Below are 16,721 nucleotides of genomic sequence, written 5' to 3' on the forward strand. Positions count from 1 at the left end.
CCAAGTTCTTACCCCCCCTCAGGTCGTACCCCCGCCCAGCCCCCCAAGTTCTTACCCCCCCCCAACCTCAGGTCGTATCCCCACCGAGCCCCCCAAGTTCTTACCCCTTGTCCCCCCCTCAGGTCACACCCCCGCCCAGCCCCCCAAGTTCTTGCCCCCCGGCCGGCCCCCCCGTACCACGCTCCGGCGGGCGTCCGTGTGGCGCAGGGCGAGGCGGAAGAGCCGCCCCCCGGCGGGCCCGGGCCGCACGCTGAGCTGCAGGCGGAGCAGCGCGTCCCCGGCGGCCGAGGCCCCGGCGGGCGGCGGCAGGAGGCCGAGCGGCCGCGCCGCCCAGACGCGCACGGACATGAGCACGGTGGGGGGCGGCGCGGGGCCGCTGGGGGGCCCGGGGGCCGGCGCGCCCGGCAGAGCCATCGCCGCCGAGCCGAGCCGAGCCGAGCGGCCGCCGCACTTCCGCGCCGGCCGGCTGGAAACACGCCCCGGCCGCGGCGTTCCGGGCGGGACGCGGCTGGGGCGGGCTGGGGCGGCGGGGCCTGGCCACGGGTCGGGTGGGGCGGGGCAGTGGCCGCGGGTGCGGGCTCGCGTGGGACCACGGGCAGGCAGCGGGCTCGCGTGGGTTGGGGCAGTGGCCGCGGGTGCGGGCTCGCGTGGGACCGCGGCGGGCTCGCGTGGGACCACGGGTGGGCAGGGGTGGGGCAGCGGGCTCGCGTGGGTTGGGGCAGTGGCCGCGGGTGCGGGCTCGCGTGGGACCGCGGCGGGCTCGCGTGGGACCACGGGCAGGCAGCGGGCTCGCGTGGGTTGGGGCAGTGGCCACGGGTGCGGGCTCGCGTGGGACCGCGGGCAGGCAGGGGTGGGGCAGCGGGCTCGCGTGGGTTGGGGCAGTGGCCGCGGGTGCGGGCTCGCGTGGGACCGCATGAGGCTCGGGTGGGACCGCGGGCAGGCAGCGGGCTCGCGTGGGTTGGGGCAGTGGCTGCGCGCGGGACAGGGGCTATGGGCAGGGATGTGCCACGGGACACGGCCCCAGGCAGGCGTGTGGAGCGGGGTGTGACCACGGCTGGGCAGTGCAGTGGGCCGTGGGCAGGCACATGCAGAGGGGCATGGGGCACTGACCATGGGCAAGTAGTACAGTGGGGCACGGACGCATAGCGGGAGCCTCAGGCAGTCGTGTAGAGGGGCACTGGCCGCAGGCACGTACAGCCGGCCACGGGCAGGCACGTACAGTGCAGCCCAGTCCATGGTAGCCAATATTTCAGGCCACAGGCAGGCACACGCAGTGGGGCACAGGCCAGGGGCTGGCAGTAAAGTGGGCCACGGGCACATGCAGCCGGCTACCTTTGCACATGTGAAGCGGGACACAGACCATGGGTGGATAGTTCAGCTTGCCACGGGCAGGGACGTACTGGGGGACACAGGGGAGGGACAGACACATACAGCAGGACACGGGTGCACATGTACAGCAGGGCGTGGGTCACAGGCAGGTGCAGTAGGGCACATGCCCTGGTCTGGCAGCAGGACACATGCCCAGACTTGCTGCACAGTCACCTTGGCACAAGGTCTCCCCGCATGCCAGAGCATAGCAGGGTTCCAAAAAAGATTGTTCAAATCCCACCACCAAGCTCCCGTCTGCCATGACGTCTACAAAACACTTGACCGTGTTTCAGCTGCTGGTGTGCTGAGGAGACCAGTGCCTGGTGTGCTGACCACTGGCGGCTGAGTGTTTCCTTGGGCTTCCCTGTCTGTCACCTCTTGTCTTACACATAGATTATAAATTCTGGGGCAGGGACTGTCTTTTAGTTCTGTTTGTACAGTGCTAGCGCACTGGGGGCCTGGTCTGTGACTAGGGCTCCTTGATGCTACCGGAATAGGGAATTAGAACTTCCATGTAACCTGAACTCAAATGCTCCTGCTTCGGGGTACAAACCAGCCACGGGCTGACAGGGTGTAGGGAGGAGCTTTCTTCAGGGGCATGTTCACAGCTTCCAAGGCCAGAAGGGACCACTCTGATCAGCCTGCCTGACCTCCTGTGTGGCAGGCCAGAGGACTGCCCCAAAATAATTCCTTTTAAACTAGGGCAGATCTTGTAAAACAATCCTACCTTGATTTAACAGTTGTCAGTGATGGAGAAGCCACCACACCCCTTGGTAAATTGGTCCAATAGTTAATTGCTCTCACTGTTAAAAATATATACCCTATTTCCGGTCTGAATTTGTCTAGCTTCAACTTCCAGCCATTGGATCGTGTGAGACCTTCCTCTGCTAGATCGAAGAGCCCGTTATCGACTAGTTATTACTTAGTCCTGCCTTGAGTGCAGGGGATTGGACTAGATGACCTATTGAGGTCCTTTCTAGTCCTATGCTTCTGTGATTCTATGGTTATTAAATATTTGTTCCCCTGGTAGGTACTTATAGATTGTGATCAACTCACCCCTTAACCATCTCTCTGTTATAACAGATTGAGCTCCTTGAGTCTATCACTATAAGGCAGGTTTTCTAATCCTTTAATCATGCTTGTGGCCCTTCTCTGAACCCTCTCCATTTTTTAAACATCCTTCTTGAACTGTGGGCCCTAGACCTGGACACAGGATTCACACCAGTGCCAAGACAGAGGTAAAATAGCCTCTCTACTCCTACTCAAAATTCCCGTTTATGCATCCAAGAATCACATTAGCCCTTTTGGCCAGAGTGTCACACTGGAAATTCATGTTCAGCTGATTATCCACCATGACCCCTAAATCTTTTTCAGAGTCACTGCTTCCTAGGATAGAGTCCTCATCCTGTGAGTATGGCTGTGACAGTCGGTATCCCTATTTTCACCCTTTTTACAAAGCTATAATAGATTTTGTACAAAGTGAGGTATTGGCATGGGGTAGGCATCAGATACAGTGATGGCATTAAGCCTCCGATAGTCCCCACAGAACCAGATCGACCCGTCTTCCTTGGGGACCAGCCTCTTGGGTGAAGCCCATGGGTTGTTGAATGGCTGGATGCCTTATGCGGTATAATTTGAAAACTCATAATGTGCTGATCATTATTGTCCTGGTAAAATATGTGTGGCAACATTGTTTGTAAAGTGATAAGATTCTACTATATAACATTAGTGATACATATTCCGAGTTTAGAAGAGCAGGCACAAACCAGTCCCTCGGAGACAAAAGGCAAACTGAGGCCTCAGTCAGGTGTCAACAAAATCAAAATGGAGTATCACCTGGTTAAGTGGCCATTCTTTGGCAGGAAAAAGGGTGTGAGCGAGAAATGTACATGTTGGCAAAGAAACAGCTGGAGGTTCCTGTCCCACAGTCTCCTGAACCTCAGCTGGAGGTGACTTTCAAAGAAATAGAGCTATAAGAAAAGGGAACAGAGGCACCAAAATATCTCTCCCTTCACCCCATGGCATCAACACCACCTGAAGGACAAGGAAATTAACACAGAACTGGGGGAGGGGTCCTGACTGAAAGGATTCCATCCAGCAAGACTGCTAAGCTATGTGGTGAGAGAAACCTTTGCTTTGAATTCACTTAGCTTGTTAAGTTAGGTATTAGATGCATTTTACCTTTTATTTACTTTGTAGCTGTCACAGAGTGTGGGGGAGTCAGGGCCCTGCACCCCCAGCTTCCTGCGATTCACCGTGCCTCTCAGCCACCCAGTAACACAGAAGGTTTATTTAGACGACAGGAACAGAGTCCAAGACAGGTCTTGCAGGTACAGACAACAGGACCCCCTCAGTCAGGTCCATCTTGGGGAGGGGCAGGGAGGCCAGAGCTCTGTCTGGGCGCCCCTCCATTTTCCCAGCCAGCCCCAAACTGAAAAAACTCCAGCCCCTCCTCCTCCGGCCTTTGTCTCTTTCCCAGGCCAGGAGGTCACCTGATCTTTGTTCTCCAACACCTTCAGTAGGCACCTTTGCAGAGGAGGGGCCCAGGCCATCAGTTGCCAGGAGACAAGGTATCGGCCATTCTTTGTGCAGACAGTATCACACTGGCCCCCTAGGGCTCTGCAACAATCACACACATCCCTAGACACTTGAGAAATGCATAGGGGAAACTGAGGCACACACACAGCACTCAGAGAAAACATTAAGAACATTCCCACTTCATCACAGTAGCTAATTCTGACTTTTATGCCTCATTATTTGTAATCATTTAAAATCTATCTGTAGTTAATAAATTTCTTTTATTGTTTTATCTGTACGAGTGTGTGTTTGAAGTGTTGGGATACTCCCTTTGAGATAACAAGGTTTTTGCATATCATTTTCTATTAATGAAATGACGGACTTTCTATGAGCTTGTGTTGTCTAGGAGGGCGCTAGGCAGAACCAGCTGCACATTTCTGGGGGAAAGTCTGGGACTGGGAGTTTGCTGCCGTTGCCCTGTAATGTAATTCAGGATTGGCTGGCTAGAGCACTCGTACAGTATAGCGGGGGGTGATTTACATGCTAGAGGCTGTGTGGGCGGAGCAGGAGTGGTGGTCGTCACAGCGAAGCCGTGTAAAAGGCACCCCAGGTTGGAGAATTGAGGGACACATTTGTCCATCAGTCCAGATTGTACCCTGGGTAATGGCACAGTGGCCTACGGTCTTTGTTCCCAGATGTCTGACCTCACATTTGGCCATTTAAAAATGCATCATGTTTACTTGTCCCCCCCAGCTGATCATGTGATCCAGAGCATTGTATAACTGACCTGTCCTCTTCATTATTTACTGCTCACAAATGTTAGTGCACAAATGTTTGCCCGACCCAGGGGTTCCTTGCACCTGCCTCGGAAGCATCTCTGACAGGCTGCCGTCAATGCCTGGCTACTAACCTAGCAGGACCACACTGGCTTTTATGAACTGCTTTGTCATTGTAATCAAAACATAGAGTGGTTAATTGGCTAGCTTGTATGTGCACCACTGCCCGGGTTGATGAGAAGCAGAACTGATCCAGTGTGTGTCATGGGCCCTATGCTGATCCCTGCTAAAGGAGATTCTTCTGTAACTCAACTAGTAGGGGCCTGTGCAGAAGGAGCTAGGGCTTTCCTTGCTGTCACTGCAAAGTTGTGAGTAGCCACAGCATGTGCATGTTACAACGCATGTTCTCCATTAGGCGCTCACAGAGCTTGGCTGGGAGCACAGGAGACCTGTCCAATGCAAGCTCTCCGAGTCAGCCTTGCAAACATTCATTCTTGCCTGTGTTGGTCTGGCAACATCAGAGGAAAATCATATTTGCTCAGTTGGGGCTGAAATCTCACACCTGCCCACCCCCATTTTCCCCAATCAGGGTCATAAGCCTCCTGATTTCTTGTTGGTAGAAAACAAAATAGGAAGCACCAGTGCTTGGGCTTATCTCAAATGTGGGGTTTGATGGGGTATGCCAGGGTGTACAGCACCCTACAGAGTTGGCAGAGAGAGGGTTAATCATCTCTTCCCACAGCAGCAGTAGAAATGGACACAAAATGAATACGCCAGCCTCAAGGAAAAGAACAGCAAAGAATCCTGTGGCACCTTATAGCTTTCGTGGGTGAATACCCACTTCTTCTTCTTGCATCCGACGAAGTGGGGATTCACCCACGAAAGCTCATGCTGCAAAACGTCTGTTAGTCTATAAGGTGCCACAGGATTCTTTGCTGCTTTTACAGATCCAGACTAACACGGCTACCCCTCTGATAAGGAAAAGAACGGCCAGGTTCTGATTTGCAGAGTGTCAAGCTCCCATCTAAGCGCCATACAACAATTAAAGATCGCACCAAGTGGCCGTTTCCTTACAGGTTTCAGAGGAGCAGCCGTGTTAGTCTGTATCCGCAAAAAGAACAGGAGTCCTTGGGGCACCCTAGAGACAAAGTGCCCCTGTTCGTTTTCTCACCGTTTCCTTTGTTCCTGGGGCCATTTCGGGAGGGGGGGGGTTGGCTTTTTTCATTTATTTTTTAAAATTCCTTCTTCCCCTCTACTTCCCCTCGAACGTCCCCAGTTCTTGGCTGATCTGTTACTGGGATGAGTGATGTGGGCCTTGCATTCAAACGGGGACATGGTCAGGTTCATTTTCAGCTGCTCTCCTAGGCATCCCATAGCTGGGTCCTGCAGCTGGGAAGGCTGCGTTCCATGCACCTGGCTTAGCTCAGTTCTCGGTTCAGTGTCCTGTAGGGCGCAGCTGTTTGTGAGGCTCAGCTCAATGGTCTGAGCTGAGTTTTTGAAGCAGCTCAGACCATTGAGTACCTTGTAAATCAGGACCTAACTTTAAATTCACTCTGGAAAGAGCGAGCCAGCCAGCCAGCATCTGTGCGCAGTCTGCACTCTGCTCACACCTCTGTTGGATAATGGAGCTGCTATGTGCTAAGTTTCAGCTTCCTGATGTCACCCTATGGTGCAAAGGCCCTTGTCTGAGAGGAAAGGATGTGGGCTCCTTCATCCCATGCCAGGGATAGGCCAGCCTGAGAGGCTAGGGGCTGGTAACAGCTGATAGAAAGGATGGGTCCCCCAAGGGGGGGAAGAGTTATTGGGGTAGGGGTGAAGTAAGGGTGGGGAGTTGATGGGGAATGTGTGGAACTGACCTGGTCTGGGGTAGATCTGGCTGGTGGGTGAACCCCTCCCTGGGGAAGGGATGGGGTGAAGGGGTGCCTGGGCTGCTCTAGTCAAGGTAAGGAGGACAGGCCACTCCCTGGGGTGCGGTGTGCCTAGGACACACCTATGGCGGCGTGCAGGGGAAAGGACCCTCCCTGGGGTGGGATGCCTGGCAGGCACCTGTGGGGGGATGCAGGGGACTGACCCCTCCCCGGGGAGGGGTGCCCGGCAGGCACCGGTGCGGGGATGCAGGGGACTGACCCCTCCCCGGGGAGGGGTGCCCGGCAGGCACCGGTGCGGGGATGCAGGGGACTGACCCCTCTCCGGGGAGGGGTGCCCGGCAGGCACCGGTGGGGGATGCAGGGGACTGACCCCTCCCCGGGGAGGGGTGCCCGGCAGGCACCGGTGCGGGGATGCAGGGGACTGACCCCTCCGGGGAGGGGTGCCCGGCAGCCACCGGTGCGGGGATGCAGGGGACTGACCCCTCCCCGGGGAGGGGTGCCCGGCAGGCACCGGTGGGGGATGCAGGGGACTGACCCCTCCCCGGGGAGGGGTGCCCGGCAGGCGCCGGTGGGGGGATGCAGGGGACTGACCCCTCCCCGGGGAGGGGGGCCCGGCAGGCGCCGGTGGGGGATGCAGGGGACTGACCCCTCCCCGGGGAGGGGTGCCCGGCAGGCGCCGGTGGGGGGATGCAGGGGACTGACCCCTCCCCGGGGAGGGGTGCCCGGCATGCACCGGTGGGGGGATGCAGGGGACTGACCCCTCCCCGGGGAGGGGTGCCCGGCAGGCACCGGTGGGGGGATGCAGGGGACTGACCCCTCTCCGGGGAGGGGTGCCCGGCAGGCACCGGTGGGGGGATGCAGGGGACTGACCCCTCCCCGGGGAGGGGTGCCCGGCAGGCACCGGTGGGGGGATGCAGGGGACTGACCCCTCCCCGGGGAGGGGTGCCCGGCAGGCACCGGTGGGGGATGCAGGGGACTGACCCCTCCCGGGGAGCCGGGGCAGGAACTCGCCCCCTGAAGCCTGCGTCCCCTTCACCCCTCCCCGCCCGGAGCTGCGGGGCGAGGCCAGCCGCACTTGACTGACAGCGGCTCCGTCTTTGTCCCAGACAGCCAACCAGGGCCTGGGAAGCCGCAGCCTATCAGATGCAGGCTCTCTCCCGTCGGTAGGCGGGTCTCTGTGCTTGATTTGCATCCGTTCTAGCCAATGCGGGGATAGGAATGCGGTGATTGGCCTGTCTCTTCTCCAATAGGAATGGGCGGACCGAAAAGGGCAGCGGGTCAGACGCGGCTCGCGGGGCGGGGCTCTTGTTGTCGTCCGGCGCCTGAGGAGACGGGTCGGTGGCCGCCGCTAGCCAGGGGAGTGCGGGCTCTGTCGGTCAGTCGCTCCGCCCCGGTTAGCCGGGGACATGTCGAGGCGGGCGGAGGCCTGGCGGGCCGCGGCGAGGAGTCGGACGGCGGCCGAGGCGGAGGCGCCCTGCTCGAGCTTTCCCCGCCCGCTGTGCCGCCTACAGGCGCCCAGGGAGTGAGGGAGCCGCCGCCGCCGCGGGGAGACCGGCCGGGACTGAGCCAGGGAGACGCGAGTAGGTCCTTGCTCGGCCCCTCAAAGCCGCGGGAGCCCGAGGACTACAACTCCCAGGCTGCAATGCGCCACATGGGACAGGGCGGGCGGAAGCGGCTCGGGACAGGGCGGCGCTTTGCATGCTGGGAGTTGTAGTCTGATCACTGGGCCTCAGGCCCCGGTGACGCACTGCGCGCTGGCAGGTGCATCCGGCCGCCCCCCACCATGGGCGCGTTCCAGGGCCTCACGGCGTGGTGCATGATGGGAGCTGTGGTCCCCTGGGGCTGCACCCCTGCAGGGAGCGGGCTGGAGCGTTGCATGGTGGGAGCGGCTGCCCTCCAGGCCCGAAGCGCTGTATTCTGGGATGGAGCGCATCATGCAGCCGGGAGCTCCTGGGGGGTGTGTGTGTGTGTGTGGTGGGGGGGATGGAACATTGCATGCTGGGAGTTATGGGGCTGCCATGGGGGGTGCCTGCTTGGAGGTGTGCCTCAAACAGGGCTTCAGTGCTGGATCCTGTGGCACTGTTAGGGTGGGAGGTCTCACGCCCCTGCCTGCCACCGTGCAGTGAAATTTGCACTCACTCTGGATTGTACTATCCTTGGGGTCAGTATCTCAGCATTGCCCACAGCAACTGCCCCCAGGGACAGTATCCATGGACCAGTTCCACTTGTCTCAAGAGTAGGTTTTATTGGTAAGTGACAGAGAGAGGAAAAACATACATTCAGGGATAGGTATTAGCTACACTTGCTTATTCAGATACTACGTGAAGATTTGTTGGGTATTTATGTGGCTCTATCACCAGGCTAGCTGATTCCCTATCTATATGGCTAGATAGGCAGGCTCTAAAGTTCAACTACAAAGTATTGCATGCCTCAGAAATCTTGGATGACAGGAGAAAAGTATTCTCCCAGCCTAAATGCTGCCTCAGCATCCCTGCCAGTCCCCTGTCCCAAGGAAGTGTGCTCTGTCTTTTGGTAAGATAAGGCTCTTGCATCTAGGGAGACAGGGTACCTGTTACATCAGCTACCAAAACCAATTTCTTCTGACATCTTCTCCCCAACAGGTATTAAGGTTGGGCAGCATTCTTGTTAGGTTGCCACTTCTGTTACCGTGGGCAGAGCAATCCTTCATTTACTATCAATAAACACACCTAAGGCATGTCTGGGACAAATCCCTGGATGGGCAGTGCCTGTAATTAGGCTTAGTCACGTGGAAGGTATATGGTATATTTTATGACACTGTTGGCTCAGAGCTATCCCTGGTTGATTGACTTCATTGCCTGGTTGTTAAATTAGACAGTAATAAGTTTTAGTCACAGGTATTTTTAATAAGTCATGGACAGGTCACGGGCAGTAAACAAAAATTCATGGCCCGTGACCTGTCCATGACTTGTACTATATACCCCTGACTAAATCTTGGAAAGGGGGGGTATCCTGGGGGTGCTCAGGGGAGGGGAGCAGACTGGGGGAGGTGGGCAATGCAGTTGCTTGGGGAAAGGGGAGTGGCTGGGGGGTGGGCCCAGGACCTGTGCTGGGCCTGGGGGGTGGCCTGAGACCTGCAGTGGTGTTGGGTGGGGGGGGGGGGGTGGCGCACGGCCGGGGACCTACAGTGCTGGATGGGAGCGGGTTGGCGGGGCTGACAAGCTCCCTACCAGGCTCCGCCCCTCCCTGGAAATGGCAACATCCTTCATCTCCTAGGCAGAGGCATGGCCACGCAGCTCTGCGTGCAGCCTCCTCCCCGACTGCCAGTTCCGCAGCTCCCATTGGCTGGGAACTGTGGCCAATGGGAGCTGTGGAGACGGTGCACAGAGCTCCATGGCCTTGCCTGCCCCTAGGAGCCAAAGGATGTCGCCGCTTCTGGGGAGCCCCTCGAAGGTAAGTGCTGCCCAGAGCCCTCATCCCATCCTGTGCCCCAACCTCCAGCCCTGAGCCCCCCCACTCAAACTCCTGCTGCTGCTGGGGAGGGTGCAGTGGCCTGAGACTGCCCCAGCAGTGGCCAGTGCAGAAGTCATGGAGGTCACAGAATCTGTGACCTCTGTGACACACTCACATCCTTAGTAATAAGTCTTCAGGACAAGATAAGTCTTCAGGACAAGGTCACTCCCCGAAGGCTCTTAAGGAAACTGAGTAATCCTGGGGTAACAGGGAATCTCTTCTCAGGGATCAGTAACTGGTTAAGAGATAGGAAACAAAGAGTAAATGTAAATGGTCGGTTTTTACAATGGAGAGAAGTAAACCATGGGATCCCCCAAGGCTCTGTACTGGGACCTGTGCTGTTCAACATATTCATTAATGGTCTGGAAAATAAAGTGGACAGTGAAGTGGCAAGTTTTGCAGATGATATAAAATTACTCAAGATAGTTAAGTCTAAAGCTGACTGCAAAGAGCTACAGGAGAATCTCACAAAACGGGTAACTGGGCAACCAAATGACAGATAAAATTCAACACTGAGAAGTGCAAATTAATGTACATTGGAAAAAATAATCCCAGCTACACATATATAATGATGATGGGTTCTAAATTAGCTGTTACTGCTCAAGAAAAAGATCTTGGAGTCATTGTGGAGGGTTCTGTGAAAACTTCAGCGCAATATACGGTGTCAGCCAAGAGAATGTTCGGGACTATTAGGAAAGGAATAGAAAATAAGATAGAAAATACCATAATGCCACTATGTACATCCATGGTGCACACACTGCTTGAATACTGTGTCCAGTTTTGGTCACCTCATCTCAAAAAGGAAATCGGAAAGGGTTTAAAAAAAGGAAAACAAAAATGATTAAGAGTATAGAACAGCTTCCATATGAGGAGAGACTAAAAAGGGTAGTGCTGTTCATCTTAGAAAACAGATGACGCCAGGAGGTGGGGGGAATCGTACGTGGTGTGGAAAAAGTGAATAGAGAAGTGTTGTTTACTCTCTCCCAGAAGACACAAACCAGCAGTCAACTGATGAAATTAATAGGCAGTAGGTTTAATATAAACAAGAGGAATTATTTTTTCACATATTGCACAGTTAACCTGTGGAACTTACTGCCACGGGATGTTATGGTGACCAAAAGTATAACTGCTTGGTTAAAAAAAGATCTAGATAAAGTTAGTGGAGCCAGCAGTGACTGTTAGCCAGGATGGTCAGGATTGCAACCCCATGCTCCAGGCAACCCTAAATTTCTGACCACCAGTCAGGAGGGGAAGACTGGGTGGATCTCCAACTGCCCTGTTCTGTAAACGTCCCCTGATGCTCTGGTACTGACTACTCTTGGAGACAGGAGGATACTGGTCTAGAAGAGCCATTGGTCTGACCAAACAGGGCAGCGCTTAGGTTCTTCCGAGTTCCTTTGTAGATTATAACTGTTAGCCTATAAATAATTAAATGTACTAATTGGGCCACACCATTAGCAGCACATACAGTCAACTTTGTCCTTTTCTCCTGTTTTTTTTAACTTTTGAATACTGCCTTGCGTTCTGAAACGTGTTCTGATACAGATTTTTTGTTCCCATTTTAGCATGTCAGATCTTTAAACCATTATTTGCTAATAGCTTGAAATGTGTACGTGGTGGGTATCAGTACGTTCAGATGCACACACTTCAGAGCTTGCGTGTGTGCCTGTTTGTATCTTCTAGCCTTACTTCAATAGGCGGTTTTGCGTATACACACAGACTAATGTATTATTGAAATAAAATATATTGCATGAGATATATGTATTTTCCTAATAAAACAAGTTATTTTTTATATCTTTGAATGATACAAAAGTAGGGTGAAAATCGGAAGAAAAATAATTATTTTTGTAAAATCTGGGATTTTTCATTAAAAACCAGTTAAACTGAAAACTAAGGGGCTTACACATGTTGTAAAAGACCATTCAAGGCGAAGATCATTGGATATTGTTGCAGTCAGAGGACAAAAAAGGAAGGTTAGTGGATTACAGGTTGTAATGAGCCATAAATCCAGTGTCGCTCTTCAGCCCATGATTTTTATTGTCTAGCTGAGTTATGGATTTAAGATCCCAGGCTTGTGTATGGAAGGTGTGCAGGTTTCCATTGAGGAGAAGAACTGAGAGGTCAGACATGGAATGATCATGTTGTGAAGTGTTCGCCCATGGGTGATATGGTGTTTTTTGTCTTCCTATCATTTTCCTGTGCAAGTTTATTCAAGAACTTGATGATTGTCTGGTTTCACGCACACAGTTGTTGTTGGGGCACTCAGTGCACTGGATAAGGTATACGCATGTTGTGATAGGCATGTGTAGGATCCATTGATCTTGAAAGGTGTGTTCTAGGAAGGTTGATCATCATAGCAGTGGAAGTATGTCTGAAGGTTTTGCATCAGTTGTTCTGGCCAGGTCTGGTTCCACTTTGAATCTGTGTGTCCTGGTCTGTGGGGATCTTGTTTCTGATGGTGTTGAGTAGTTGTTTGAAGGCCAGAAGATGAGATTCAGGAAAATGTTCTGCCAGAATTTGGTCCCTGTCAAGTATGGGTTGTAACTGTTTAATGATACCTCATGTTTTATTTCCTCTTAACAGCCAAAGTGCCTCCATAATGCTCTGTCACCTGGCCAATACAGCCTTTCCAGGTGCTAACCCAGTCCCTCTGTGCTTGGATGACTGTGTTTATGGTAACTCAGGGAATAGCTGAAGTGCAGTCTGTTGGCCAGATTCAGCCCTTGGGGCTGTTGAATGCAGTTTATGGTTGTGGAAAAAAATGGGGGCTCTAAAGCCTTGTTCTTCTGAGCATATGCCACCACTTAGGAGGTAGGAAGAAATTTCACCTTTGGGCAGATTATTCCCCAACTGTCTTGGGCAGGGTTCTTGCTCTGTCTTCTGCAACAATGTATACGGGTCACCATTGGAGACCGGATACGGTCACGTGAAGTCCATGTTCCTTCAGGTCCCAACGTCCAGAACTCTGCTGCTCAATCATCATTGCCTGGTGGTGTGGAGCTACAAAATCTTGTATAACTACACCTCCAGGACTGAAACAAAGGCTTTTTGAATAAAGTTAGCATCATGACCAAGGACAGGGGTCGGCAACCTTTCAGAAGTGGTGTGCCGAGTCTTCATTTATTCACTCTAAGGTTTTGCGTGCCAGTAATACATGTTAACGTTTTTAGAAGATCTCTTTCTATAAGTCTATAATATATAACTAAACTATTGTTGTATGTAAAGTAAATAAGGTTTTTAAAATGTTTAAGAAACTTCATTTAAAATTAAATAAAAATGCAGAGGCCCTCCCCCCCCCCCGGACCGGTGGCCAGGACCCAGGCAGTGTGAGTGCCACTGAAAATCAGCTCGCGTGCCACCTTCGGCACCTGTGCTATAGGTTGCCTACCCCTGACCTAGGATTGCTCTCTGTGGTGATGCCATGTCCCTCATTAGCTTCATGAGATTGGCTAAACTAGCAAGCCTTTTGGCAGTGTATCCTTTCCCTGCTGATCCAATTGCATGAGCCACCAAATGCTTTCAAAATAGAACATAGCTAGGGTGCAAGGATAGGATGCTATCCCAAGCAACCCTTGGGATGCTGTGGCGAAGTAGGAATGTTCTTAATGTTTCCCCTGAATACTGTGTGGGTGCCTCAGTTTCTGGCCAACACTCTGTCTCCTGGCAACTAATGGCCTGGGCCCTTCCCCCCCTGCAAGGGGATTCTAAAGGTGTGAGAGAACAAAGAGGTCAGGTGACCTCCTGGCCCAGGAAGGGAACTCAGCAGAGAAGAAGGGGCTGCAGGGGGTTTCAGTTTGGAGCTGGCTGGGGAAAGGAAGTGAGGGCAGATGGGGTTGTCTGGCTTTCTGGGCCCCAGAACGGACCCAGCTGAGGGGTCCCATTCTGTGTACCTACAAGCTCTGTTTTAGAATCATAGAACTTAAGATCAGAAGGGACCATTATGATCATCTAGTCTGACCTCCCGCAAAATGCAGGCCACAAAAGCTGACCCACCCACTCTTGAAATAATTCTCTCCCTTGACTCAGCTGTTGCAGTCCCCAAATCCTGGTTTAAAGACTTCAAGTAGCAGGTAATCCTCCAGCAAGTGACCCCTGCCCCATGCTGCGGAGGAAGGCGAAAAACCTCCAGGGCCACTGCCAATCTACCCTGGAGGAAAATTCCTTCCCGACCCCAAATATGGTGATCAGCTGAACCCCGAGCATGCGGGCAAGACTCTCCAGCCAGACACTCGGGAAAAAGACTTTCAATATCCCAACATTGACCCTCGGTACTAATTACCAGTGGCGGCACATTATTGACCTATTGGCTAAATAGTGTTATCCTATCAAACCATTCCCTCTATAAACTTATCAAGCTTAAACTTAAAGCCAGAGAGGTCCTTCGCCCCCACTGTTTCCCTCGGTAGGCTGTTCCAGAATTTCACTCCCCTGATGGTTAGAAACCTTCGTCTAATTTCAAGCCTAAACTTCCCGACTGCCAATTTATATCCATTTGTTCTCGTGTCCACATTAGTACTGAGCTGAAATAATTCCTATCCCTCCCTGGTATTTATCCCTCTGATATATTTAAAGAGAGCAATAATATCTCCTCTCAACCTTCTTTTGGTTAAGGAAAACAAACCGAGCTCCTCAAGTCTCTTTTCATACGACAGGCTTTCCATTCCTCGGATCATTCTAGTGGCCCTTCTTTGTACCCGTTCCAGTTTGAATTCATCCTTCTTAAACATGGGAGACCAAAACTGCACACAGTACTCCAAATGAGGTCTCACCAACGCCTTGTATAACGGGACTAGCACCTCCTTATCTCTACTAGAAATACCTCGCCTAATGCATCCCAAGACCGCATTAGCTTTTTTTAACGGACACATCACATTGCCCACTCATAGTCATCCTGCGATCAACCAGGACTCCGAGGTCCTTCTCCTCTTCTGTTACTTCCAACTGGTGCGTCCCCAGCTTATAACTAAAATTCCTGTTAGTCATCCCTAAATGCATAACCTTACACTTCTCACTATTGAATTTCATCCTATTACTAATACTCCAGTTTACAAGGTCATCCAAATCTCCCTGGAGGATATCCCGATCCTTCTCCAAATTGGCAATACCTCCCAACTTCGTGTCATCCGCAAACTTTATCAGCCCACTCCTACTTTTGGTTCCGAGGTCAGTGATAAATAGATTGAATAAGATCGGACCCAAAACCGAGCCTTGAGGAACTCCACTGGTAACCTCCCTCCAACCCGACAGATCACCTTTCAGTACGACCCGCTGCAGTCTCCCCTTTAACCAGTTCCTTATCCACCTCTGGATTTTCATTTCAATCCCCATCTTTTCCAATTTAACCAGTAATTCTTCATGCGGTACCGTATCAAACGCCTTACTGAAATGAAGATATATTAGACCATGTTCCTGTCATCTAATAAACTTCTGTTTTACTGGCTGGCCATGAGTCATGTCTGACTGTGAAGTGGAGGTGCGTGCAGGACCCTCTGGCTTCTCCAGGACCCCGCCTGGGCAGACTTGCTGTAGGAAGCGCACGGGGGGAGGGGCATATGCTGAATGCTCCAAGGTCAGACCTAGGAAGGTGAAGTTGTGTGAGCTTCTTGCCCAGCAGACAGTCTGCTCCAGGGAAGAGGAGGCTCCCCAGAGTTCTGACTGGCTTTGTGGGGAGCAGTTCCAGAGCATCGCCCAGGAACTTCATAGATTCTAGGACTGGAAGAGACCTCGAGAGGTCATCGAGTCCAGTCCCCTGCCCTCATGGCAGGACCAAATACTGTCTAGACCATCCCTGATAGACATTTATCTAATCTCTTAAATATCTCCAAAGATGGAGATTCCACGACCTCCCTAGGCAATTTATTCCAGTGTTTAACCACCCTGACAGTTAGGAACTTTTTCCTAATGTCCAACCTAAATCTCCCTTTGCTGCAGTTTAAGCCCCTTGCCTCTTGTTCTATCCTTAGAGGCTAAGGTGAACAAGTTTTCTCCCTCCTCCTTATGACTCCCTTTTAGATACCTGAAAACTGCTATCATGTCCCCTCTGTCTTCTCTTTTCCAAACTAAACAAACCCAATTCTTTAAGCCTTCCTTCATAGGTCATGTTCTCAAGACCTTTAATCATTCTTGTTGCTCTTCTCTGGACCCTCTCCAATTTCTCCACATCTTTCTTGAAATGCGGTGCCCAGAACTGGACACAATACTCTAGTTGAGGCTTAACCAGCGCAGAGTAGAGTGGAAGAATGACTTCTCGTGTCTTGCTCACAACGTACCTTTTAATGCATCCCAGAATCACGTTTGCTTTTTTTGCAACAGCATCACACTGTTGACTCATATTTAGCTTGTGGTCCACTATAACCCCTAGATCCCTTTCTGCCGTACTCCTTCCTAGACAGTCTCTTCCCATTCTGTATGTGTGAAACTGATTGTTCCTTCCTAAGTGGAGCACTTTGCATTTGTCTTTGTTAAACTTCATCCTGTTTACCTCAGACCATTTCTCCAATTTGTCCAGATCATTTTGAATTATGACCCTGTCCTCCAAAGCAGTTGCAATCCCTTCCAGTTTGGTATCATCTGCAAACTTAATAAGCGTACTCCCTATGCCAACATCTAAGGCTTTGGCTACACTTGCATTTCAAAGCGCTGCCGCGGCAGCGCTTTGAAGCGCTAAGTGTAGTCAAAGCGCCAGCGCTGGGAGAAAACT

The 16,721-nt window shown here is 52.5% G+C and overlaps 2 protein-coding genes across 4 annotated transcripts in view; one reads left to right on the forward strand and one right to left on the reverse strand.

The window, feature by feature from the left end:
* The window catches only part of SHARPIN (SHANK associated RH domain interactor), a 40,472-nt gene extending 40,038 nt beyond the window's left edge, over positions 1-434 (reverse strand). For both annotated transcript variants that reach the window (XM_045007264.1, XM_045007266.1), the window contains exon 1: positions 178-434. In XM_045007264.1, the coding sequence (XP_044863199.1) occupies positions 178-414 (237 nt within the window). In that variant the 5' untranslated portion in view covers positions 415-434. The remainder of the gene's footprint in view (positions 1-177) is intronic.
* A 7,390-nt stretch (positions 435-7,824) lies between these two features.
* MAF1 (MAF1 homolog, negative regulator of RNA polymerase III) overlaps positions 7,825-16,721 on the forward strand; it is a 30,127-nt gene continuing 21,230 nt past the window's right edge. The window contains exon 1 of one of the 2 annotated variants that reach the window (XM_045005316.1): positions 7,825-8,113. The gene's annotated coding sequence lies outside the window, so the exon portion shown is untranslated. The remainder of the gene's footprint in view (positions 8,114-16,721) is intronic. The other variant, XM_045005315.1, reaches the window with a different exon arrangement.

Source organism: Mauremys mutica, chromosome 2 (genome assembly GCF_020497125.1).
Source record: "Mauremys mutica isolate MM-2020 ecotype Southern chromosome 2, ASM2049712v1, whole genome shotgun sequence".
In the NCBI taxonomy this organism is placed as follows: domain Eukaryota; kingdom Metazoa; phylum Chordata; order Testudines; family Geoemydidae; genus Mauremys; species Mauremys mutica.